This window comes from Somniosus microcephalus, chromosome 17 (assembly GCF_052327205.1).
Source record: "Somniosus microcephalus isolate GS21.2 chromosome 17, FLI_Smic_1.0, whole genome shotgun sequence".
Lineage (NCBI taxonomy): Eukaryota > Metazoa > Chordata > Chondrichthyes > Squaliformes > Somniosidae > Somniosus > Somniosus microcephalus.
In genome coordinates, this window is record NC_141003.1 from 67769411 (window position 1) to 67797216 (window position 27806).

General features: G+C 44.2%; 1 protein-coding gene across 1 annotated transcript in view; it reads right to left on the reverse strand.

The window, feature by feature from the left end:
- Positions 1 to 27806, reverse strand: part of snd1 (staphylococcal nuclease and tudor domain containing 1) — a 1037556-nt gene that overhangs the window by 74198 nt on the left and 935552 nt on the right. Inside the window, exon 19 of the mRNA XM_086010590.1 lies at positions 20710 to 20833. Within this exon, the coding sequence (XP_085866716.1) occupies positions 20710 to 20833 (124 nt within the window). The remainder of the gene's footprint in view (positions 1 to 20709; positions 20834 to 27806) is intronic.

The window sequence follows — 27806 nt, forward strand, 5'->3', positions numbered from 1 at the left end:
GGCCTAGACTTCTAGTGTAGGACACCAAGGTTGCAGAGAGTAGAATAGAATGCATGGTATATCAGGAAGCGGTCAATCATTTATCTGGAAAGGTAAACAGCAACTGAATCACTGCAGCAGGGTATTGACAGAATTGGACAGTGGGTTGACAAGTGGCAAATTCTCTGCAGCGTTAATAAGACCAAGTCTTTGCTTGTTTTATGCAACAATTCATTGTGATCTGGAATGCACTGCCTAAAAGGGTGGTGGAAGCAGATTCAATAGTATATTTCAAAAGGGAACTGGATAAATACTTGAAGGGAAAAAAATACAGGGCTAAGGGGCAAAAGCAGGGGAGTGGGACTAAATGGACAGCTCTTTCAAAGAGCCGGCACAGGTACAATGGGCCAAAGAGCCTTCTTCTGTGCTGCATCATTCTGTGATAAGTCAGTAACAAGCTTTGCCTCGACATTGTCCATTCACATCTCATCGGTGCTGAATTAACTTATCTCAGTTACTTGGCAGAATAACAACATATGAGCTATGATGGCACAAGCAAAGGTATTTTGGACAGCAGGCAAAAATAGTGGGTATAATCAAAAAGGTCAGCCCTGCAGGTAACAAAGTATGGAATGAGGAAAGAACAATCACTCCATCAGAAAGTAGACTTTCCTAATTAATCTCACGAGGAAGGTGAAAATATACATACAAAAACTCTCAGGAGAAAGCTCGGATACACGAAGGAAAGCTCCTGGACAAATACTGTAATTACTAGTCAACCTTGGCCAATACATTCCACAGACAATGTTCCCATTGTTTCAATAGGATTGGAATCACAAAGTCCCATCATCTGTCTGTACTGATGCCCATTCATAACTAGACAGATTAGTCATTTACAAAGGAATTAGATGATTTATGTATTAACTACTCTCTTCCACACATGTATTACTAAGTGGTTTTAGAAAGAAACTCGCTTGAACCACGCAAGGTTTGAATTCATGGCCTCTAGTCCTATAGTTTCATTTTATGTTAAACTTGGGACAACTCCACTTTCTTTCAGCATTTAAAGACATGGATCATGTCCCTCCTCAATCTTTTCTTCAAATGAAAAGAAGTTCAAGTCTATTGGCCAATTTACAGCATTTTGATTCTGGGATCAATATTTGTTGCTATTTTCTTAATCCTTCCCAATGCAGCCAATGATCTAATGAAAACAATATTCCAAATGTGGTATACCAAGATGGAATTAAAATAAGCTGATTTTTTTGTAGTCAAATGCCCTCAAGATGCAAGTCCAGCACTTGATTATACCATTGTGGACATTTGTCCTGCACTGACCATTAATGGCTGAGATCAAACTCAAATCACTTCTTTTTTCAACTTTCCCGCTCATTCATCATGTCTATCTTTCATACTAGCTGAGAATTTAATCTGCATTACCATATGCTCATCTAATCTGCATTACCATATGCTCATCTATGTAAAATGCCTCCACTATTCTTCAACCCATCTGCTTGTGCGCAATGATGGGTTTCCACGTGTGTCAGACCCTTGGACCAGAAAATGATTACCTGCGGGACAGCTGCCAGTCAAAGCACATTTCTGTCAGCATTTCCTCTTCACACAAAGAAAGTCAAGACATGCAATGGACTTCCAGGTGGAGTATAGAATTTTTCAGCGCAGGAGGAGGCCATTTGACCCACTGTGTTTGTGCTGGTTCTCTGAAAGAACTATTACTTCACGGATGAGAAGAACCATTTGGCTCATATCAGTTCATTCATCCAGAGGCACCCTACAACCCCCATTGCGAATTACATCTTAAACGTACACAGGGTTTTTGCTGCCACCACGCTAGTTGATAAAATTTTCTTTGTTTGAACCCCCAAGTCTCTCTGGTCCTCTAATCCTTTTAAAGTTTTACCATATAATGTAAACATATCCTTCTTACTCATTGTCCCAAAATATAACTCTTCGCATATCCCTGTATTAAATTTCATCTGACATCTATCTGTCTGATGATCTAATTTGCCTGTGTCTTCCTGAAGTTGCTTAGAGTCCTTTTCACAGTTAACCAGTAACAGAGGTGAAACCTTATAATAATTTAAGAAAGATTTGAATATCGCAATGCAGGGTCCTTCTGATCGGATCAACTAAAGTGGGTTGAAATGCCTTTTTCAACCGTGTTTAGTGTGTGATCTTGTGGTGGGAGAATTAGAGAGAGGAGAGAAAAAACTTGCATTTCCCGAACATCTTTAGTGTGGAATGCTGTCCCAAGGTGCTTCACAAAGGCATTATCAGACATAAGTGGATTGCAAACCAAAGGGGGAGTTTTAGTTTGGAGGACGAGTTCATGGAATGCATTCGAGACATTTTCCTAGAGCAATACGTCGTGGAACCAACCAGGGAAGAGGCTACTTTACATCTTGTCTTGTGTAATGAGATAGGGTTAATCAGCAATCTCATAGTAAGGGATCATCTGGGAAGAGTGATCATAATATATAATTTCACATTGAGTTCGAGAGTGATGTATTTAAGTCCAAAACTAGAGTATTAAACTTAAATAAAGCCAATTACATAGGTATGAGCCTCACGTTCGCTAAGGTAGATTAGGAAAATAGATTAAAAGATATGGCGGTAGCTAAGCAATGGCGAATATTAAAAAAAATATTTCATAATTCTCAATGAATATACATTCCATTGAGCAATAAAAACGCCATGGGAAAAGTCATCCATCCATGGCTAACTAAAGAGGTTAAGGATAGTATGAGATTAAAAGAAGAGGCTTATAACGTTGCCAAGAAGAGTGGTAAGCCTGAGGATTGGGAGAGTTTCAGAAGCCAGCAAAGGATGGCCAAAAAATTGATAGAGGGAGAAAATAGAATATGAAAGTAAACTAGCAAGAAATATAAAAATAGATTATAAGAGCTTCCACAAAAAGGAAGACAGCAAAAGTAAACGTGGGTCCATTAGAAGTTGAGACAGGAGAAATTATAATGGGAAATAAGGAAATGGCAGAGACGTTAAACAAATATTTTGTATCTGCTTTCACAGAAGACACAAAAAAATACCAGAAATAGTGGGGAGCCAAGGGGTTAATAAGAGTGAGGAACTTAAAGTAATTAATATTAGTAAAAGGCACTGGAGAATTTAATGGGACAAATCCCACGGATCTGATGGCCTACATCCTAGGGCTCCAAAAGAGGTGGCTGCAGAGATAGCGGATGCATTGGTTTTGATCTTCCAAAATTCCCTAGATTCTGGAATGGTCCCAGTGGATTGGAAGGTGCCAAATGTAACACTGCAAGAAAGGAGAGAGAGAGAAAACAGGGAACTACAGGCCAGTTAGCCTGACATCAGTCGTCGGGAAAATGCTGGAATCCATTATTAAGGAAGTGGTAACAGGGTACTTAGAAAATCATAATATAATTAGGCACAGTCAATGTTGTTTTATGAAAGGGAAATCGTGTTTGACAAATCTATGAGTTTTTTGAGGATGTAACTAGCAGGGTAGATAAAGGAGAACCAGTGGATGTAGTATAGTTGGATTTTCAAAAAACATTCAATAAGGTGCCACATGAAAGGTTGTTGCACAAGATAACGGCTCATGGGGTTGGAGTAATATATTAGCATTGATTGATAGAGGATTGGTTAAAGGACAAAACAGAGAGTAGGAATAAACGGGTCATTTTCAAGTTGGCAGGTTGTTACTAGTGGGGTGCCGCAGGACTCAGTGGCGGTGCCTCAGCTATTTACATAAGAACATAAGAAATAGGAGCAGGCCATTTGGTCCTTCGAGCCTGCTCCGCCATTCAATAAGATCATGGCTGATCTTCTACCTCATCTCCACTTTCCTGAACTATCCCCATATTCCTTGATTCCTTTAATATTCAAAAATCTATCGATCTCTGTCTTGAATATACTCAACGACTGAGCCTCCACAGCCCTCTGGGGTAGAGAATTCCAAAGATTCACCACCCTCTGAGTGAAGACATTTCTCCTCAACTCAGTCCTAAATGACCATCCCCTTCTGAGACTGTGACCCCTGGTTCTAGATTCCCCAGCCAGGGGAAACATCCTCCCTGCATCTACCCTGTCAAGCCCTGTAATAATTTTGTATGTTTCAATGAGATCACCTCTCATTCTTCTAAACTCTAGAGAATATAGGCCTAGCCTACTCAATCTGCCCTCAGAAGACAATCCCCCCATCCCAGGAACCAGTATGGTGAACCTTCGTTGCACTACCTCTATGGTTGGTATATCCTTGCTTAGGTAAGGAGACCAAAACTGTACACAATACTCCAGGTGTGGTCTCACCAGGGCCCTATATAATTGCAGTAAGACGTCTTTACTCTTATACTCAAATCCTCTTGTAATAAAGGCCAACATACTATTTGCTTTCCTAACTGCTTGCTGTACCCTACATGTTAACTTTCAGTGTACTTACCTTAACAGCCTTTCTTCCTGTAGCCGTCGGGAGTGCATCACTCAGCCGGAACTGAAAGCTGAATGGCTGCGATCTGTCAAAAGTGACAGCCTTCAGCTTTGAGTGCCGGTGAGAGTTCTAACTGAGTCTGTGCAGAAGGACTCATGTTAGAACTCAGAGTGTCAGTGTTTCACAGCTTCAAGCAGCATTTGTCAAGAACTCTTGACAGATGAAATTGCAGTCTGTGACGTCACCTGTTGCCGGGTGGCCCTTAATTGGCCTGCTGAGCCCGCTGGGTGGGCTCAACAAGGTCAATCAAGGGAAAATCGCGCGGATTGGCCGGACGTCGAAGTAGGCGGGTCAAAAACCCGAAAGGGGAAGTCCCGCCTTCTTCCCGACAGGTTCGGGAAAATCTACCCCAAAGTATTTGTTTAATTTCTCCGCCATTTCCTTATTCCCTATTATAATTTCTCCTGTCTCAGCCTGTAAGGGACCCACATTTATTTTTGCTAATCTTTTCCTTTTTACATACCTATAGAAGCTTTTACAGTCTGTTGTTATATCTCTCACTAGTTTACTCTCATATTCTATTTTCCCTTTATTTATCAATTTCTTGGTCTTCCTTTGCTGAATTCTAAAATCCTCCCAATCCTCAACCTTACTATTCTTTTTGGCAGCATTATAAGCCTCTTCCTTTGATCTAATACTATCTTTAACTTCTCTTGTTAGCCACGGATGGACCATTTTTCCTGTGGGGTTTTTGTGCCTTACAGGAATGTATATTTGTCGTAAATTGTGTATTAATTCTTTAAATGCTAGCCATTGCTCATCCACGGTCATACCTTTTAATGTAGTTTCCCAATTTACCTTAGCCAACTCGCCCCTCATACCTATGTAGTTTGCTTTGTTTAGATTTAAGATCCTAGTTTCGGATTTAAGTAAGTCACTTTCAAACTCAATATAAAATTCTATCTTATTATGGTCACTCTTCCCTAAAGGCCCCTTTACTACAAAGTTATTAATTAACCCTTTCTCATTGCACAATACTATACCTAACATAGCCTGTTCCCTAGTTGGCTCAACATACTGATCTAGAAAACTATAGGCTATATTAATGACTTAGATAAAGGGACCAAGCGTAATGTATACAAGTTTGCTGACGATACAAAGCTAGGTGGGAAAGTAAGCTGTGAGGAGGACACAGAATCTACAAAGGGATATAGACAGTGAGTGGGCAAGAAGGTGGTAGATGGAGTATAATGTGGGGAAATGTGAGGTTAATCACTTTTGTAGGAAGAATAGAAAAACAGAATAATTTTTAAGTGGTGAGACACTATTAAATGTTGGTGTCCAGAGGGATTTGGGTGTCCTTGTACACGAAACAGAAAAAGTTAGCATGTAGGTACAGCAAGCAATTTGGAAAGCAAATGGTATGATGGCCTTTATTGCAAGGGGGTTGGAGTACAAGATTAAGGAAGTCTTGCTGCAATTGTACAGGGCATTGGTGAAACCACATCTGGAATACTGTGTACAGTTTTGGTCTCCTTACCTAAGGAAGGATATACTTGCCTTAGAGGGGGGTGCAATGAAGGTTTACTAGATTGATTCCTGGGATGAGAGGGTTGTCCTATGGGGAGAGTTTGTATAGAATGGGTCTATACTCTCTGTAGTTTAGAAGAATGAGAGGTGATCTCATTGAAATATATAGATTCTGTGAGTACTTGACAAGGCAGATGCTGAAAGGCATCCCCTTGGCTGGAGAGTCTAGAACTAGGGGTCATAGTCTCAGGATAAAGACCATTTAGGAGTGAGATGAGGAGAAATTTCTTCAATCAGAGGGTTGTGAATCTTTGGAATTCTTTACTCTAGAGGGCTCTGGATGCTCAGTCGTTGAGTATATTCATGGCTGAGATCAATAGATTTTTGGACTCTAAGGGAATCAAGGGATATGGGAATCAGGCAGGAAAGTGGAGTTAAGGTTGAAGATCAGCTATGATCGTCTTGAATGGTGGAGTAAGCTCGAGGGACCGTATGGCCTACTCCTGCTCCTATTTCTTATGTTCTTATGTTAAGTAGGAGGGGTAACTAAAAACCTGGTCAAAGAGATGGATTTTAAGAAGAGTCTTAAAGGAGAAGAGGGAAATGGAGAGGCGGAGGGGATTATGCAAGGAATTTGTGAGCATTGGGCCTAGGCGGCTGGTGGTCAGAGTCAGGGCAACAGCGAGTTCGGTGTGGGGGGTGCGCGGTGAGAACGTTGTAGGGTTGAAGGAAGTTAAAGAGATAGGGAAGGGTAAGGCCATAAAGAGATTTAAACATGAGGAAGAGAATTTTAAATTAGAGGTGCTGAGGGACCAGGAGTCGATGTAGACGAGCTAGGATAGGGGTGATGGGCAAGTGGAACAGGACAGTTTTGGATGAGCTGAAGCTTATGGAGTGTGGAAGGCTGCCCAAAAGAGCATGAGAATAGTCAATCAATCTGGAGGTGACAATGGCACCAATGCGGGTTTCAGAAGCAGATGGGCTGAGGTAGGGGTGGAGACAGGCAATGTTATGGAGGTGGAAGTAGGCAATCTTTGTGACTGCGAGGATGTGGGGTCAGAAGCTCAAATTGGGAGTGAAACAAGACACTCAGATGGAGAACAGGTTAGGTTGGTTAAGCCCGAGATGATGGCTCTGGAGGGGGCTGGAATTGGTATCAATGGTACGCAATTTATGACCGGGGACCAATTTGTGACCCCTCTCACCGAACTCGCTGTTGCTGTGACTCTGGATCATGCAGCAAAGGCAGCTGATCGGACGGTCTCAATCTTAGCGACGAAGAAGTCCGTGAGCTCCTCACACTTGTTGGAGGTTAAGGTTGAGGGGCAGAGGAGAGGAGTTTAAGGAGATGGTTGGCAATGGAGAAAAGCAGCTTGGAGTTATCCAGCCAAATCTAATGGATGCCTAAAGTAGTTGTGTGCCAGGAACGCTCAAAGTCTGCGACCCTTGGACTTGAAGGAGCAAAGATGGGGACCATACCAGGGGGAATGAATTGGATGGGAGAGAGTAAAGGCTTTACTGGGGGCAAGGGCATCAAAGGTGGAGGTGAGGGATTGGTTGGGCTGAAGTATTGTGGCGGGCCAAAGTCGAGGTAGTTGGAAGCAACTTGGGGAGATTGTTTTTTCCAAGGGCAGATGCAAAAGGAAGTTGGGTTGGAAGTGGATGGAGAGAGATACAAGTAAGTGGTCAGAGATGGCCTTGTCTATGATCAAGACTGAGTGTAGAGAGGCCACGGAAGATGGCTAAGTGGAGAGGGTGGCCTTGAGTCTGGGTAGGAGTGTTTGCATGTTGGAGACTGCACGGATGGAGAAAGTTAGGGACAACAGCAAATTCAGAGGAGAGAGGGCAAAGGGAGACTGAAGTCACCAAGGATGAGGAGTCACTCAGTACAGCGGCTGAGGGGTGAAAGGAGGGATTATATTTAGGAGAAAAACTTGGGATGGGGTGGTGGTAGACAATGAGGATTTTAAAGCACAGGCAAGAGGGGTGCAACAAGATGAGGTGCTCGAAGGAGGAGAAAGTACCAGAGGAGGAGGAAAGGGGGGGGGGGGGGGGAAAAAGAGAGGCCACGGTGGGATTTTCTGGTGAGGGTCATGCTGCCACCATGGTGGTTTGAGTGAGGCAGATACTGGAAACCATATACAGGCGGGGAGGCTTCAAAAAGCAGTAGTGTCACCATCGGTGAACCTACTTTCAGTCAAAGCCAGAATGTCAACATAATCACCCACAATTAGATCATAGATAGAAAGGCCCATGTTTGCGACTGAATATTAATTCTGGAGGGAAATGTGGAAAGGGGCAGTGCTTAGTGATCTCCTGGCAGTATCCAAGGGGGCAGTGGTCAATGAGGCGAGTGGGATGGGAAGGAGGTGGGGAAGGTTAGCTTTAGCAGGCATGCTGGGCAGGAAAAGAAAATTCAGCCAGGGTTCCCACTCCCAATTGGTATCCAATGATTTCTGCTCAGATGTACACGTTGATGCCAAGTGAGGACGGGATTGGGCTCGGGTACGAAAGTTCCCATGGACGAAAAATTTATGCACACTTGGATGAGATATTGGAGACAGACAGTGGCCGTGGAATGATACACCAGGTCACCATCTTCAGAACAAGGGGTAAAATTGTAAAACCAACAACTTACACTTATAAAGTGCTTTTAACGTAAAAAAAAAAGTTTCAAGGCACTTCGCAGATAGGTGCAAGGAAAACTGGCACTGAGCCAGGAAGCGTCAGGACACAAGTTTTGCATGCAATTCCTCGCCGTGCAAATTACCACTCTCTGCCATCGTGTCAAGTGGAAGAGCCAAGTATACACCAGTTGTACAAGGCGGGCGAGTCAAGCCCCATCCCCCAAGCTCACCTCAAATCTTGGTTGGGGCTAGGGTAGTTGAAAAAATGTATTCCCATTGGGAAAGCAGTAAGGATGAGAAAAGGCCAATCTGCCCATCAAAGCTCATCCCTCTGCTACTTTAACTCTCCGATCATGGCCCTTAATTGTAGTTTGAATGACCCTGGCCTTTTTGCCTCTGTTACCATGTGTGGTAAATCATTCTAAATATTTATTACTGATTAAAGAAACTTTTCCCAATATCTGTTTCAAGTTAACATGGTCAAGTAGTTTGCCAACAGTCTGTCTCAGCTCCCACCATAAGACTGGACACTTGGGCAAGGTATTGGAGAGATGCTGGTGAAATTACACCCTGTAGGAGTCGATGCCTTCAAAAGAGAGAAAATTGGCAGTAAAATAAATTTATGCCCAAGGATATAACAACAAACACTGGTGATCACAACATCTATTCACTGACGTAAAATAAAATCTCACTCAGCAATAAACACAACAGTTTATGTATTTTTTATTAAACAAGCCGCTACCCATGGAATGTAAAAGGTTCCAGCAACCATCTTCTTAAAACATTCATATCACAAGTGCTATATCTTTAAGATTTGACTGTAGTACAAGCATCAAAGAATGCGATTTAATCTTGATGTCATGTCATAACTTATCTAACAAACTATCCTCACTGACATCCACCCAAAATCCTTAAGTGCATTCGGTTGTCAGGAAATGAGTGTTTCCGGCAGGTGTTCTGCATTCTCTTCTCCCTGAATGTTGTAAGCACTAAGAGGGATGAAGCCCTGTCCTCCTGAACAGGATTCCAAACATAGAAAAATAGGAGCAGGAGCAGCCATTCGGCCCTTCGAGCCTGCTCCGCCGTTCAATATGATCATGCTGATCCTCTATCTCAATACCATATGCCCCCTCTCTCCCCATACCCCTTTTGTGTCTAGAAATCTATCTATCTATCTCCTTCTTAAATATATTCAGTGACTTGGCCTCCACAGCTTTCTGTGGTAGAGAATTCCACAGGTTCACCACCCTCTTGAGTGAAGAAATTTCTCCTCATCTCAGCCCTAAATGTCCTACCCCATATCCTGAGACTGTGACCCCTCGTTCTCGACCCCCCAGCCAGGGGAAACATCCTCCCTGCATCCAGCCTGTCTAGCCCTGTCAGAATTTTATACATTTCAATGAGATATTATACGTTTCAATGAGTTTGTCTGCACGAATACACCTACCAAACATGTAAACAGCCCTACAGAATGCTTCCAATTGAATGGAGTGACTCAAAAGAAACCCACTGTTCCAAGCACTATGATCAACTGGCAATTGCAGGAAATTAACACTTGCCCAGTCAACTAGTCAAGGATGACACTAATGGCTCGGCACTCAATAGACATTAGCATATTAAACCACCCTTTGTTTTACAGAAACAACCTTCAGCCACGCACATTGATGCTTTTGAAGTATAGTTGTTGTTGTAATGTAGGGAAATGCAGCAGCCAAGTTAAGCACAGCAAGGTCCCACAAACAACAATGAGACAAACAACCAGATAATCTTTTTTGATAATGGTCGTTGAGGGATAAACGTTGGCCAGGACAAGGGTAGAACCCTCTTGCTCTTCTTCGGTTGGTGCCGTGGGTTCTTTCACGTCCACCTGGAGAGGGCAGATGGCACCTTGTTTTAACATCTCATCCGAAAAATGGTACTTCGGACGGTGCAACAATCCTACAGTATTGCCCTGAAATGCCGGCCTAGATTACATGCTCAAGACTCTGGAGTGGGGCTTGAACCTAGACTCAGAGGCAAGAGTGCGACCATTGAGCCAAGGTTGACACTTGTTAGCAGCAATCAATTTTAAGCATGTATGTTCTGTGGTCGGCAAGAAAGAACCTAGCAAATTATCATACCCAAAAATGTTTCATTTTTGTCAGATCAGTTAATCTATATTTGGTAGCGTTGGCTGAGGAAGGAATGTTGGCCTGGACATTGGAAGAATTCGTGTTGTTCTTTGCATAGTGCCACAAGATCTGTAAATTCTACCTGAACAAACAGACAGGCAATGTTTTAACATCTTATCCAACAACACAGCACAACTTTAGTATTGCACTGAAGTGACGGCCTGGGTTATGTGCTCAAGTCCTGACGTCTGGTATGAACCCACAACCTTCTAACTCAGAGGCATGAGTGATACCAACTGAGCCAAGCTAACACCTGGCTCTCAGATTTGATCCCAGGTCTGTGTGGAGTTAAGTATCTCAGCTGGGGTATCAGTATGTGCATTGCAAATGGCCTCAATGCCAGTTATATGAAGAAGGTAAAGTTAGCAAGGGTTCCAATTGCTTTCTCATGACCTCTACTGGAAAGCGGGATTCGGGCGAGAAGGAGGTTGGACTCAGCTGTGATGACTGTCGACAGGTTTGCATTTGATGAATGGTCACTCGGGAGAGGGACTGGAGAGCTGCTGCTACCCGTGGAACAGTATCCTGGCAAGAGTCAGCATCTTTAGGAGGAGGGAACTGGGGAGGGGGATGCTGGTAATGAAAAAAGTAAAGACTAATGTGGAACAGTGCAAGGAATGAGGCCTGTGCGATGCTGGGGCCTGTGCCACTCCCCGTTTGCTTAATGCCAACAATAAATGGCCAAGTGGTAAAGTGTGCCATGCCCCAGTACAAGTTTCCATCAATAAACATACAATTTCAAAATCCTGTTAATGTGATGGAGCTGAACAGGTTTGGCTGCGTTTTGCTCCACTCCCTCCACCTCTTCCACCAACAGCACTATGGGATCATGTGAATCATTGCAAATCAACACGGGCATCCTTAACATGAGAAAGCAACACATGTGGTCCGTGTGTTGAAAGATCAGCTTAGCCTGTCCTAAGCCACATGGGGCAGTGAGCGACAGACTGAGGTTAACATAAGCTCAGGCTGGAGATTGTTAAGTATGTGTATTGTATTGAACAATCAACACAAAGACTTAAACGTATAACTCAAACAGGTCTTTACTGGTTGGAGGTAGGGACTATACGTAGGTCTTTACTTCATGCCCACAGGCGGGAACTGAGGGGAGATCAATACCCACAGTACTATTTATACCCCTATGGCCAGGAGTGGTACTGCGTATCACTACGCCCTACAAGTAGTGCAGTCCTGTCCATAGGTTCAAAGTAGCACACATATTACATACACAACATTCCTCCCTTCCTAGCTTTACAGTCATCTCCCCATTTAACATAACGTAATAACATATATACATATATAACTTCAGGTTTACATAACAGAATAACATAGATACATAGATAACTTCATGTCAAAACAGATCACAGATTCAGTCGCTGCGGAAAACAGTTCACAGATTCAATCTCTGTGGTGTAGTCGGTTCACGTTGCTGGAGTGACTCATTCAATAGTCCTTCCATGGATTTAACAGTTTGAACTTCCGAACTGAATTGGCTCCGTTCGGAGGGACCACGTGTGTGATCTGGTAGAGGTAATAATGGTTCAGATGGGTCATCTTCTGTTTCGACTTTTCCTTTTCTGCTTCTTGGAGACTCTCTGGGCTCCACTGTCAGCTGCCAGCTGCATGCGCAGTTCCTCCTTCTCTTCCTCCTTTTTCCGTAGTAGAGCCACCTTCTCCCGATGTTCCGTAGACTTTCGGTGCTCCTCCATGATTTCTGTATGGTGGGAGTCGAAGTTACAAGTTGGGCAGGACAGGACATAGTAATATTCGGTGTCGTCCTGATCTAGGCCAGCGAGAGGGTCTTCTATTTCCTCCATACCCAGCTGGGCGTTAGCCAGCTTTTGTTCCAAGTCCAGACATCTTTCCTGAAGAGACTTCTTCATGCGTACCTCTTCATCCAGCTTTTTCTGGGATTTCAGCAAGTCGTTTACTAATGACCTCATTTGAGATTTTACTACTTCAACTTCTTTTGGAGATTGATTGATCGGACTATTCAATCCCTCTACCGGAGCAGCTGTTTCAGCGGTCTGTTGTTCTACGTTGACGTGAGTCAGCGTACTTTTGGCATCCAAGTGCTGCTCTGTTGCAGTCATCTCAGTCTGTGTTGCCACCTCAGCTCTTCCAATAACCTTTGAGAGCTCCGAACCCCTTTCGTTTGAATATTGAAGTTCGTGTTCAAGTTTTTCCCATTTCAGAGTCCTGTCCTTCAGCATATGCAGGAGTTGGCTGACCGTTAACTCCTCTGACATCAGACGTTTTGTGTGCTCCTGCTCCATTTTCTCCATCAGCTGCTTCTGTTGTCTTTCCAGATTCTCCAACTCTATATCAAAGAACTCTTTCGTTGCATTCAACTCTTGCTCAAAACAGCGAAGCATTTGTTCTAATTGCTGTTGTAGTTTGAAATGGAGTTGAGTTCGAGCCCAGTGTCCCTCAGAAATGGGCACATCAGTAGACTTGCCAGACTCAGAATCCACAGTTAAACTATGTTGTTGTTGCTCAGTGGAATTCTGTGTGGAAACTTTGTCTTTTGCACCTGAGTTGGGCTTACCATCATCCGTTCCAGAGTCTGGGCCGACTATCTTCACCGAGTTCTCACTCGTTATTGTTTGTAGGAAATGCCAGTCCATATTCATTTTCCTAATCCACTCCCGTCCTAGTAGTGGAGAACCTCCTTCAGATATCACATATAAGTCCATTATTTGACTGTCTTCGCCCTTGTGGACCACTGCAACCTCTATTTTCCCGATGGGGTACACTCTTTGCCCCGTGTATGTTTTCAATATAATCCCCGTATCCTGTAGGGGAATATGTTGGAATAACTTTCCGTAATCTTTCTTATTTATGACCGTCAATGCCGATCCAGTGTCCAATTCCAGTTTTACTTGGACTCCTTCTATCTGAAGAGTGACCCAAATTGTCTGGAGGTCTGCACCCTTACCAGCGTTGAGTACTCTTAAGCTAGCCAGTTCATTACAGCTTAAGCTAGCCAGTTCATTACTGCTAGCGTCTGAATCGGACTCCTGTTCGGTCACCTTGTGTACCTTTGCGTATTTTCCTTGCGGTGACTTCTTGTTGCTGGTCTTCTTCCCTGACCTGCATACTCTAGCTATATGTCCAAGCCTACCACAAGTTCTACATTCTTGGTTTTTAAACCAACACTGGTTCTGATCATGCGTTGTCTTTCCACAACGATAACATTTAACAGAACTCACACCCAATTTGTGTGCACTGAGCTCCGGTGACCGTAGCTGCATTACTGCCGTGCCTCTCGCTGCGGCTTCGTGTGCTGCTGCCATAGTGACCGCCTTCTCAAGCGTCAGCTCATTCTCCTCGAGCAGTCGCTTTTGTGTATCCTGTTTAAATAAACCACACACAAATTTGTCTCGTAGTGCATCTGTCAGTCCCGTTCCAAACTGGCAATATTTCGCTAATTTACGCAATTCCAGCAAATATTCAGCATTGCTTTCATGCTGTAGCTGCCTTCTGTCGTAAAATTTAAATCGTTCCGCTAGCATCAGCGGCGTGGGGTTTAGATGATCTTTCAGGACAGTAACAATCTCATCGAACGTCTTATCCGCCGGTTCATCTGGTGATAACAGGTGTTTCAATTGCCCGTATGTCTTCGCACCCATTAAATTTAATAATGTTAGAGCTTTATCTTGGTCACGAATTTTATTGGCCTTACAATAATTTTTTACTCTTTCAACATATATGGCCCAATCTTCGAGGTCACTATCAAAGGTGCTAATATTCCCGTGTTTAGGCATTGTAGATTTGCAATTTCTCAGATTTTATTTTGTTTACTTGTTATCAAAGATGGCGGCTTCCCGCTCTTGCCGTCGTCCTCCGCCCACAAAATGGCGGTTTTCCCGCGCTTGGCGGTCTTCACCCGTCCCCCGACGCCGTCTCCCTTCAGCCCCCGAGTGCGGCCCTTATCTTCGCCGCGATCGATAGCCCGCGCTGTGCACCGCGGCTCTCGCACCTTGAGCTTCTGCAGCCGCCGCGCCTTTCAGTCCGAGTGCGGCCCTTATCTTTGGTTCCGATCGCTGGCCTGCGCTGCGCCTCGCACTTGAAGCGGCTCCCGGCCTCTGGCTCACCCGCTCGCGCGGCTCTTGCTCGCTCCCTCCCGGGCTCTGGCTTACCCGCTCGCGCGTTTCACCGCGGCTCTTATCAGGGATTGCAATCGCCCTTATCTTCTCCAACTTCCCCAGCCCTGTCTTTGCAGCCAACGCTGCACGGCTTACCCCACCACCTAGGTTGAACAAGGAAACTGCAGAAAGACTTCTGTCAGTCGCTGGAAGCTGTCAGGATGGCTGCTGCACTCCAGTGCTCAGTCGCTGATGGAGGCTTCAGAGTCCTAAAGCCTGTCGCTTCTAGTGGGGTGGTGATGTTTGAAACCTCTCTTCAACTGCCGCAGGGTAAGAACCTGACTCGTCGCCAGTGTTAAGTATGTGTATTGTATTGAACAATCAACACAAAGACTTAAACGTATAACTCAAACAGGTCTTTACTGGTTGGAGGTAGGGACTATACGTAGGTCTTTACTTCATGCCCACAGGCGGGAACTGAGGGGAGATCAATACCCACAGTACTATTTATACCCCTATGGCCAGGAGTGGTACTGCGTATCACTACGCCCTACAAGTAGTGCAGTCCTGTCCATAGGTTCAAAGTAGCACACATATTACATACACAACAGAGATGGGACACAGATGGCAGTGGTGCAGTTGGCCTTTTTCCAGTGGTCCCAATTATGCCACAAGAGCAGTGTTTCTAAGCCAGTCTCAATTAAAATATTTTCTCATATCATTATAGTGCTTTCTGTCCTTAAAAACATTTCTCCCCATGTCCTCTCCACTTTACGTGAAGAAGCAGAGTCCTGCTGGGTTTGCGGCTCTGATGGTGCTCTCTGGTACCTTGCCGAAGTTTGAAGTCTGGACAGTAATTGTTAGCAGCCTCATTCAAAACCTATCCCCATTCTGTCCGCAATGGATAGTGATCGGGGTGGGAACCTTGGCTGATTTTCCACCTCCCGAGTCTAGAGGCCAATTGTTGAATCCTAACTGGGATCACATGACTGTACAGCTTGGGAATTGAACCTGGGACCTTCTATGCTGGTATGGCTCAGTGCCACATTGTACAATTACTAATTGAGCCAGTAGGGGAGTTGAAGAGCATGTTACTGACTTGCAGAAGCAGACGTCAAACTTTGAAGCACATAGTTAAGGCATGATCGAGCTTCTTCATATGAAAACATTTAATTGCGCGCAATTATACTGACCTATAACACAGGTTTGGGGAGGGGCTTGGGATGCTTGAACGATATCTCAGCTTAAATTACATTAAGTTGCACTTTATCACAGAGGTTGTACAAAACTACTAGGTCAAATTGGAAAGGATGCCACCAGTCTACAAAGGGGAACCGTATTTTTGGGAGTGTGCCGTAATCTCCAAAGGTATAAAGAGGAAGGCTGACACGTTTAATGGCGTCTCTTGGTTACTGTGTTGATCCTGGGAGCAGGTTTATTAGGACCGGTTTTACAATTTTGCGCTGCCAGTAGGACAATCCAGGAAATTGTGGGAGGTCTAAACACAATGTTTTGTCAGTTAAAATGAATGGACGGAAATGGGCAGAGCAGCGGTGATTACCCCGGCAGCGCTCCCCGCCTGCACCGCAAAGGCAGAAATGACCCCCATTGTGGAGAATTCTTTGCCTCTCCGCTACCATAACATTCTGAACTTCCTGTCTCAAGTGACACCATGAAACAGAAGGTGTCATGGATTAGACGGGAAGAGATGGGGAAGGAGTTTAACACACTGAGCCCGGTTGCCTCAAAACAGTAGTTCTATGGTAAGTGTTGCATGCTTGGGAGGAACAGGTGACTTTGAACCTACACTTTCCCAAAGTTTTCTACCGCTGGGGGTTTTCCTTGCCTCATGTCTGAGTCTGTTGTAGACTAATTGACAGAGATCAATTGCTATGATTCATTAACAATTCCATTATTGTTGTATCATGCGACTACCAGGATCTTAGGTGAAATAGATCAGTGGTTCTCAAACTGGGGTCCGTAGAGACTTTCCAGGGGGTCTGCAAAATGATTTGAAAGTTACTTCTTAGCTAAGAAAAGTCACTTCAATTCTACTTACAATTTTGTACATCCTATTTAGGATCTGGTTGATAGAAAAGCCATTTGGAATCAATGGCATGGAAATGGCTTCTGAAGTGTTCATGGTTACTAAGTGATGTCACCCCCAGGCTCTGGCGCGGGCTGGTTGCAGCAGTCGGGTAGAGGCAGCCGTCTGGACAGACAGCAGAGGGAGGGGCGCGGCGGTTCAGGATCGAATAGAGTGGCAGAAGGCGGCTCGCGGTTGCTATGGCCAGGCCCCTGACGTTGCAACGCAGCCAAGCGAAGAGTGAGAGTCCGCGGACTCGAGCTGCGGGCGCCATGTGTCAGCCTCACTGAAGAAACAAGTGGTGAGTTGGAGCCCGGTACAGTCGGTACACACCCCGGTAGAGCCAGTACACTTGGTACACAATCCCCTCCCGGGCTGGGTTCCTGCCCCCACAGATACTCTGAAGCGATACAAATGAGTTTAAACATATTTAAATCTTCCTTGTGAAAACCAACATACAATTAAAGCAAATCTAGTGAGAAAACTTCAATTAAACCCAAATTAAAGATGGGAAAGTATCAGTGCTCAATGCATTTTCTTTCAATGCACCTTTCATGACTGAAGGCATGCAAGTACTTCCATTATCATAGAATGATACAGTACAGTCGGAGGCCATTTGGCCCATCGGGCCTGTGCAGGTACTGTTATCCAACAAGTCCCACTCTTTAGTCAGAGCCCTGCAAATGTTTTCCCTTCAAGCATTTCTCCAATTCCCTATTGAAAGTTACTATTGAATCTGCTTCCACCACCCTTTCAGGCAGTGTAGTCAAGATCACAACAACTCACTGTGTAAAAAAAAATGTTTCCTCATGTCAGAGTCACAGCGGCACAGGAGGCCATTCAGCCCATCGAGTCTGTGCCGACTCTCTGTAGAGCAATCCAGTCAGTCCCATTCCCCGCTCTATCCCCGTAGCCCTGCAAGTTTATTTCTCTCAAGTGCCTATCCAGTCTCCCCTTGAAAACATTGAGTGTCTCCACTTCCACCACTTCCGTTGACAGCGAATTCCAGGTCATTCACCACTCGCTGTGTAAAGAAGTTTTTCCTCACATCCCCCCCTGTATCTCTTGCCCAAAACCTTAAATTTGTGTCCCCTAGTCATTGTACCATCAACCAGTGGGAACAGCCTTTCCCTGTCTAGCCTATCCAAACCCATCATAATCTTGTACACCTCTCAAATCACCCCTAAACCTCCTTTACTCTAATGAAAACAAATCCAGCTTCTCCAACCTGTCCTTGTAGCTAAGATCCCCATCCCTGGAACCATTCTGGTAAATCTCCTCTGCACCCTCTCAAGGGCCTTCACATCCTTCCTAAAGTGTGGTGACCAGAACTGGACGCAATACTCCAGTTGTGGCCTAATCAGCGCTTTATAAAGGTTCAGCATAACTCCTCTACTTTTGTACTCAATATCTCTATTTATGAAGCCCAAGATCCCATATGCTTTGTTAACCACTCTCTCAATATGTCCTTCAGGGACCTATGCACATTAACTCCCAGGTCCCTCTGTCTCTGCACACTCTTTAAAACTGTGCCATTAGGTGTATACTGCCTCTCCCTGTTCCTTCTGCCAAAATGCATCACCTCACACTTCTCTGTATTAAATTCCATCTGCCACTCGTCTGCCCATTCTGCTAGCCTTTTCTATGTCCTGTTGCAGTTGATTGATATCGTCACTGTTTGCCGCACCCACAAGTTTGGTGTCATCGGCAAATTTAGAAATTCTACTCTGTATTCCAATATCCAGGTCATTTATATATATCAAAAAAAGCAGTGGCCCCAGCACTGACCCTTGGGGAACACCACTGTCTACTATCCTCCAGTCTGAAAAACAGTCGTCATTTACCACAACTCGCTGTTTTCTGTCCTTAAGCCAATTCTTTATCCAAGCTGCCACTGACCTACCTATTCCATGAGCCTCAATTTTGTTAACCAGCCTTCTATATGGTACTTTGTCAAATGCCTTGCAAAAATCCATGCAGACAACATCCATTGCATTCCCTTCATCAAGCCTCCCTGTTACTTCATCAAAAGATTCAATTAGATGTCGCCTATGGTTGTTTTCCCAATCAGTACCCAGAATTGGTAAAAGAAGCAGTGAAAGTGCTGCTACCTTTCCCAACATACATTTGTGAAACATCATTTTCTGCCATGGCAGCAAAGGCGACAAAGTACAGGTTCTTAAAATCATTATTAAAACACTCTACATGCAGCACTTTCATATTATGAATATTATATAGCACTTTCATATTATGAATATTATATAGCATTGTAATTTAGATGGGGGTCCGTGCTTACTGATCCATTTGAAAAGGGGTCTTTCAATCAAAAAAGTTCGAGAACCACTGAACAAGATGGACCTTGGTCTTTTTCATCTAGCAATCCCTATGTTCCTAATGAATAAAAGATGGTGACAAGCAGTGACCGAGAATCCAGTAAATGCACAACTACCTCAATTAGACCCTATTCAGTAAGATGCATGTACTACATTGAAAAATTTACAATGAAATAATACACTAATTTTAGTGCTTCAAACAGGCAGTTGAAAATGGTAAAAGCATTCTGAATAACCCTGCTCTGACACTGAGCAGTTTGAGTGGATGGCAGGCTAATCTATTCTTGCCTTCTTGCTCCTGTCAGCCATTAGCCTGCTTCTGTGCTGTAAATTTCTATGGTTGTAATAACTTGTCTTTTGTCTTAGTGCTGGGACGTTCAGGTTGTGAAAAATACCTTATGAATGCAAGCTCTTTCTTTCTCTCGTGTCATTGCTGTTTGTGGGATCTTGCTGTGTGAAAACCTGTGGAATTCTCTACCACACAAGGCAGTTGAGGCCAATTCATTAAATATATTCAAGAAGGAGTTAGATATATTTCTTAAGGCTAAAGGGATCAAGGGATATGGGGAGAAAGCAGGGACAGGGTACTGAATTTGGATGATCAGCCATGATCTCATTAAATGGCGGAACAGGGTCGAGGGGCCAAACGGCCTACTCTTGCTCCTATCTTCTATGTATGTTTCTAAAATTGTTGCAGACTTTTGTTTTCTTAACAGTGACTGCATTTTCAAAGTGATTCATTTGAGATGTTTGAGAAATATGATAAGGTGCAATGTAAAGGTTCAGTGGATAGAGTCCTCCTGGTATCTCCTTGGATGTATACAGTAAACAGGGGGTGATACAAGTGAAACTACTTTATATTGGTCTTAGGCTGCTGGGTCCCATAACACAGGTTTCATGGTGCTATATAAATGCAAGTCTTTCTTTTCTAGGCCCTAATCTCTGGAATTCCCTCCCTAAACCTCTCTACCTCTCTCCCCTCCTTTAACATCTCCTTAAAATCTACGTCAGCTGTCCCAATATCTCATGTGGCTTGGTGTCAGATTTTGTTTGATAACGCTCCTGTGAAGTGCCTTGGGACGTTTTACTACATTAACGGTGTTACATAAATGCAAGTTCTTGTTGTTATTCTCTCTCTATTAGGGTTATCACATTACCACACTCGGCAAAGCGTCACAGTCAGTCTGTACACATGCAGGTCCCTGCGGAGCCGCTGGGTTTACAGGAAGACTGGCTGTACATCATAAAGGCAAATGCAGGAAAGTGGTGCAGTTAGCTCACTCTCTCCAGACTCGCGGGCTGCAATGTAGGGGCAGCTCTAACCCATCAGACAGGGCAGCTCGTGGCGAGGGGGTTTCTGACGAGTCTACTCTCAGAATACTACAGCCTGGCAGAGGAAATTATCTGCTTTACTCTTTTTGGACAAGAACAAAGAAGTAACCTTGGCGCAATTTGCTCTTTACCATTCTCCGTCGATAAACTTGGCGATGCAGAAGTCTCCGCGGCGGGGTATGTAGGAGCCCTCTATAGGCGGATGAGCCGCTATCTCACTCCTCATACTCTCCATCAATTTCTCCAGCTGAGTGCCTGCAAGCAAGAACAGGGCAAAGGATAATTAGAATTAGATTTTCACACTGGCATTTTAATTAACACCTCGCCACAATCTCTCAGCACTCCAGTGAGAGTTTCGCACAGGGAAAAAGTAATGGCGAGGAATGCTCAGTGATTGAAATGTGGATCACCTTGAGGAAAGTCTAAAGAGCAGCCAAACCATCCACACCAGACAAACAAGTTCACTGGTAAAAATATTTCTCACTGAAAATTCACTTTCAATTTTACTCTTTATTTTGGAAATCGGAAAAATTATTTATTTTGAAATCAAAATCAGCACATAAGAACATATGAATTGGCAGCAGGAGTAGGCCATACGGCCCCTCGAGCCTGCTCCACCATTCAATGAGATCATGGCTGATCTTCAACCTCAGCTCCACTTTCTTGCCTGATCCCCAGATTCCTCGATTCCCCGAGTCCAAAAGTCTATCTATCTCAGCCTTAAATATACTCAATGACTCCGCATCCACAGCACTTTGCGGTACAGAATTCCAAAGATTCACAAACCTCCGAGTGAAGAAATTCCCCCTCATCTCAGTCTTAAATGGCCGACCCCTTATCCTGAGACTATGCCCCCTAGTTCTAGACTCTCCAGCCAGGGGAAACAGCCTCTCAGCATCTACCCTGACAAGCCCCCTCAGAATCTTGAGGGCCGTAATTTGCGGCCCCTATGGTGCGCACGCGAAAACTCGGAACTTGCGATCTGTCAGATCCCCCACATCCCCGGGAAAAGGGCATCCGCAGGCGGAGAGTTGGCTATTTGCCCAACTTCTGCCCAGTGAATACCAGTGGAATTCTTACACCTGGTAAAAGCAGGCGTAAGGCCTGTTTTTTTTTTATTCCTTCATGGGATCTGGGTGTCGCTGGCAAGGCCAGCATTTATTGCCCATCCCTAATTGCCCTCGAGAAGGTGGTGGTGAGCCGCCTTCTTGAACCGCTGCAGTTCATGCAGTGAAGGTACTCCCACAATGCTACTAGGGAGGGAGTTCCAGGATTTTGACCCAGCGACGATGAAGGAACGGCGATATACTTCCAAGTCAGGATGATGTGCGACTTGGAGGGGAATTTGGAGGTGGTGGTATTCCCATGCGCCTGCTGCCCTTGTCCTTCTAGGTGGAAGAGGTCGCGGGTTTGGGAGGTGCTGCCGAAGGAGCCTTGGCAAGTTGCTGCAGTGCATCTTGTAGATGGTACACACTGCAGCCACGGTACACCGGTGGTGGAGGGAGTGAATGTTTAAGGTGGTGGATGGGGTGCCAATCGAGCAGGCTGCTTTGTCCAGGATAAGAGCTTAAAGAAACATAAAAATAAATTATCGTTTATACATTAAAAAAACCTGTACAATAAAGGTAAGTTTATTTTTAGCCCCTTAAAACATTTAAATTTATTTATTTTTTTAAAAATGGTTTTAAATATTTAATTAAATGGCATTTTTATTAATTTTAAATATGTAATTATTTTATTTTTTTGATGTGTTCATGTATTCTTGGGGGTATTCCCATTCATGCTTATGGGGCCATATGGAATCCCCGTAAGCATGAATGGGGATTCCCTTCTTTTATTGGTTGGGCTGGTCCACGTGATCCCAGGGGCGCTTGCGAGCCGCCTGCGCCTCTGGGATATGTGGGTCTTTACCCGCGGGTACCCGGAGAGGCCCAGGACTGCGAATCTCCGTACCTCCTGGACCACCAGGTACGCTGGCATTTAATTTGTAGATCGGAGGCATTTCCCCGCGGGAAGCCTTCGACCGCTAATTCACAGCCTATATGTTCCAATGAGATCACCTCTCATTCTTCTAAACTCCAGAGAGTATAGCCCTGAGTATAGCACGAGGAAAAAAGCACCACAATCCAAAACATTTTGCATTATTTGGACTGTGGGTGTTTTTATTTAAACTCCTGCTGATTTTAAGTTCAAAATAAATGCGTGCAATCTCAAAGGGGCTGAAAGCATGATTAATTGGGGAAGGGAAGGAGAAGGAAGCTGGAATTCACAAAGCTCCTGCTCCAAATAGAAATGATGGGTTGAAAAGCAGGTAGATATAGAGTTAAGATAAAGATCAGCCATGATCTAATTGAGTGGCAGAACAGGCTCGAGGGGCTGAATGGCCTCCTCCTGTTCCTATGGCTCAGTTGGTAAAGACACTGTCAAGTGCAGAATGGAGCCACATTGGCATTCTACGCACTTCAAACTGGCTCGAGTGCCCTGAAACTCCTGTTCCTAGGATACAGCACAGAAGGACGTCTGTGCCGGCTCTTTGAAAGAACTATCCAATTAGTCCCACTCCCCTGCTCTTTCCCTTTAGCCCTGCAATTTTTTCCCCTTCAAGTATTTATCCAATTCCCTTTTGAAAGTAAGTATTGAATCTGCTGCCACCACCTTTTCAGATAGTGCATTCCAGATCATAACTGTGTGTAAAATTTTGTTCCCTCATGTCGTATCTGATTGTTTTGCCAATTACCTTAAATCTGTCACCTCTGGTTACTGACCCTTCTGCCAGTGGAGATAGTTGCTCCTTATTTACTCTTATCAAAACCGTTCATGATTTTGAACACCTCTATTAAATATCCCCTTAACCTACTCTGCTCTCAGGAGAACAATCCCAGCTTCTCTCGACTCTCCACATAACTGAAATCCCACATCCCTAGTACCAATCGAGTAAAACTCCTCTGTACTCTCTCCAAGGCCTTGACTTCCTTCCTAAATTGTGGTGCCAAGAACTGAGGAAGCAAATCCTGATCACCATTCATTGTCCCATCCGTCCTGGTGGACAGGATCAGGCTGGGCTGTTATTCCCCCTTCTCAGTCAGATATGCTGGTCTGATTTTCCCCTCCTCGTGTCTAAGGGTGCTGAGGCTAACTGAAGGGTCCCAATTGCTGCCTCAGCTGAGATCAGCTAACTCAAAATAAATCACTGATTGAACCTGGGACCCACTGGTTTGTACAGTTTGATAGCACACAGTGCCCTTACTCATCAAGCCATCAGGAGAGCCTGTGATTTAGGAACTAAAATCATAACACCTGCACTGCCTCTATGATGGCCTTCCCAGTCTTATTCCTGGTATCCCACTAAAGCAAACACAGAGTATGGAGAGAACCATATTTAAGGGGGATAGAACATGTCCAGGGAATTATAGACGAGTCAGCGTAACATCGGTGGTAGGAAAAATAATGGAATCCCTACTAAAGAAGAAAAGAGAAGAACATCTAGAAACCAAAAACATAGTAATGAATAGTCAGCATGGATTTCAAAAGGGAAAGTCTTGCTTGACCAACCTCATTGAATTTTTTGAAGAGGTAACAGAGAGAGTAGACAATGGTAATGCAGTAGATGTAATTTATCTAGATTTTCAAAAGGCCTTCAATAAGGTACCCCATAATAGACTGATGAACAAGGTCAGAGAATGCGGAGTCAGGGGACAAGTAGCAGAATGGATAGCTGGCTGGCTTCAGGACAGAAAGCAGAGAGTGGGGCAAAAGTTAGCAATTCACAGTGGCAGGAGGTGGGTAGTGGTGTTCCACAAGGATCAGTGCTGGGACCACTTGTTGCTCACAATTTATATTAATGATTTAGACTTTGGAATCAAAAACACAATTTCTAAATTTGCGGATAACACCAAATTGGGGGGGATAGTCAATACCGAGGAGGACTGCAACAAGTTACAGGAGGACATTAATAAACTTGCAGAATGGACATATGATTGGCAAATGAAGTTTAACACAGATAAATGTGAGGTATTACATTTTGGTAGGAAGAATAGGGAGGTCACTTATCACTTGAAGGGTGCGAGTCTGTGAGGTAGTGGAACAAAGGGATCCCAGAGTACAAATACACAAATCACGAAAAGTTGTGCCACAGGTTAGCAAGGCTATAAAAAAAGCAAACCAAGTACTAGGGTTTATTTCTAGAGGGATAGAATTGTAAAGTACTGAAGTTATGCTAAACCTGTATCGAACCTTGGTTAGATCACACTTAGAGTACTGCGTACAGTTCTGGTCACCATATTATAAAAAGGATATAGAGGCACTGGAGAGGGTGCAGAGAAGATTTACAAGGATGATACCAGAAATGTGAGGGTATACATATCAGGAAAGGATGAACAGGCTGGGTCTCTTTTCTCTTAAAAAAAGGCTGAGGGGTAGCCTAAAAGAGGTCTTTAAAATTATGAAAGGTTTTGATAGAGTGGATACAGAGAGAATGTTTCCACTTGTGGGGAAGCGTATAACTAGAGGCTATCAATATAAGATAGTCACCAAGAAATCCAATAGGTAATTCAGAAGAAACTTCTTTACCCAAAGAGTGGTGAGAATGTGGAACTCGCTACCACAGGGAGTGGTTGAAGCGAAAAGTATAGATGCATTTAAGGGGAGGCTGGACAAGCATATGAGGGAGAAGGGAATAGAGGGTTATGCTGATAGATTTTAGATGAGGAAAGACGGGAGGAGGCTCGAATGGAGCATAAACACCGGCATGGACTGGTTGGGCCGAATGGCCAGTTTCTGTGCTGTATATCCTATGTAATGGAAATCTTGTTTCGTTACCCCACGAGTGGCAGTCTTCGTGCACAATTGCTGGCTACACCACCATGGGGGATGCACACATCCAGCCCATTCTGTTCGATGCACCCTGTAATGCCTTTGTAATAGGCTGTTAATGGGGCTCTGGCACACACACACTCACTCATGTCCCTTCAGATTACAGGCCCGATTTCCTTTCCTGTTTTAGGACATGGGTAATGTCTAGCCTGAGCAAATCTTTCAAAGGGCGAAGACTTCTCCAAGCACTCAAGGTTAGAGGTGTCAGCAAATTTGCTCAGGACATCCCAAATGAAATACTTTGGAAGTGTAGTCACTGTTGTAATGTAGGAAATGCGTCAGCCAATTTGTGCACAAGATGATCCCACACAATGTGAAAATGACCAAATAATTTGTTTCAGTGATGTTGGTTTAGGAATAAATATTGGCCAGTACACCGGGGAGCACTCCCCTTGCTCTTCCTCAAAATAGTGCCATGGGATCTTTTACGTCCAACAAGAGGGCAGACGGGACATCGGTTTAATGTCTCATCTGAAAGATGGCACCTCCGACAATGCAGCACTCCCTCAGTACTGCACTTGGAGTGTCGGCCTAGTTTATGTGCTCAAGTCTCTGGAATATATTAAAAATGCCAGTGGAGTAAGGATGTTGGTGTTGCCTCAAGTTCGAAGACCTGTTTCCCCATAAAGTGGGGGTGTCCCAAGTACCACCCATGGGCCATACATGGCCCCATCGAGCTCTAGAATGCCGGCCATGAAGCTCAGACAACTCGTCCTATTTGCATTTCGAGTTCATATTCGCAGGTTTGCTCTATTTGAATATTGTGGGCCTGAACTGCTGTATTTCCCTCCAGTTTTGAAAGATCTGTATTGCAGCTCAATTGTTACAGTTCAGTCCAGCCAATGTATCTGAAACATTAACCTGCCTTCCTCTGCCTCTTACTTTGTCGGGAAATTACTAGAGTCTATAATTAAGGAAAGAGTGACTGAACACCTTGAACATTTTGAGCTGATCAGAGAGCCAGCATGAATTTGTAGAGGATAGGTCATGCCTGATGAACCTGATCGAATTTTTTGAAGATGTGATTAAAGTAGTGGACAGGGGAATGTCTATGGATGTTTTTTATATGGACTCCCAGAAGGCATTCGATAAAGTCCCTCATAAGAGACTGATAAAGTTGAAGCTCATTATTGACCTGGTTAGGAAATTGGCTGAACGCCAGAAAATAGAGTGTTGGGGTAATGGGCAGGTACTCTAATTGGCAAGAAGTGACTAGCGGTGTCCTTCGTAACATTGCCCCTCTCCGTCCCTGCCTCAGCTCATCTGCTGCTGAAATCCTTATCCATGCCTTTGTTACCTCTGGACTTGATTATTCCAATGCACTCCTGGCTGGCCTCCCACGTTCTACCCGACGTAAACTTGAGATCATCCAAAACTCGGCTGCCCGTGTCCTAACTCGCACAAAGTCCTGTTCACCCATCACACCCCTGTGCTCGCTGACCTACTTTGGCTCCCAGTTAACCAACGCCTTGATTTTAAAATTCTCATCCTTGCTTTCAGTAATCTCCTCCAGCACCATCACCCCACCGAGATATCTGCGCTCCTCTAATTCTGGCCTCTTGAGCATCCCTGATTTTAATCGTTCAACCATTGGTGGCCGTGTCTTCAGCCACCTTGGCCCTAAGTTCTGGAATTCCCTCCCTAACCCTCTCCACCTCTCTTTCCTCCTTTAAGATGCTCCTTAAAATCTACCTCTTTGACCAAGCTTTTTGGCATCTGCCCTAATTTCTCCTTATGTGGCACGGTGTCAAATTTTGCTTTACAACACTCCTGTGAAGCACCTTGGGACGTTTTACTACAAGCTGTTGTTGTTGTGGTGTCCAATAGGGATCTGTGTTGGGGCCTCAACTATTCACCATATTTATTAATGACTTAGATGATAGGATAGAGAGCCACATATCCAAGTTTGCTGACGACATCAGGATAGGCTGCATCGTAAGCAGTGTAGAATTAAGTATAACATTACAAAGAGATATTAATAGATTAAGTGAATAGGCAAAACTGTGGCAAATAGATTTCAAGTGTGAGGTAATCCACGTTGTCCCTAAAAGAGAGTATTTTCTAAATTGTGAAAAACTAGAAACAGTGGAGGTCCAAAGAGAGTTGGGGTCCATGTACATAGATCATTAAAATGTCATGGACAGGTACAGAAAATAATCAAAAAGGCTAATGGAATGCTGACCTTTATAACTAGAGCACTAGAGTACACGGGGGTAGAAGTTATGCTACAGCTATACAAAGCCCTGGTAAGACCACGTCTGGAGTACGGTGTTCAATTCTGGGCACCACACCGTAGGAAGGATGTATTGGCCTTGGAGGGAGTGTAGCGTAGATTTACCAGAATGATACTGGACGC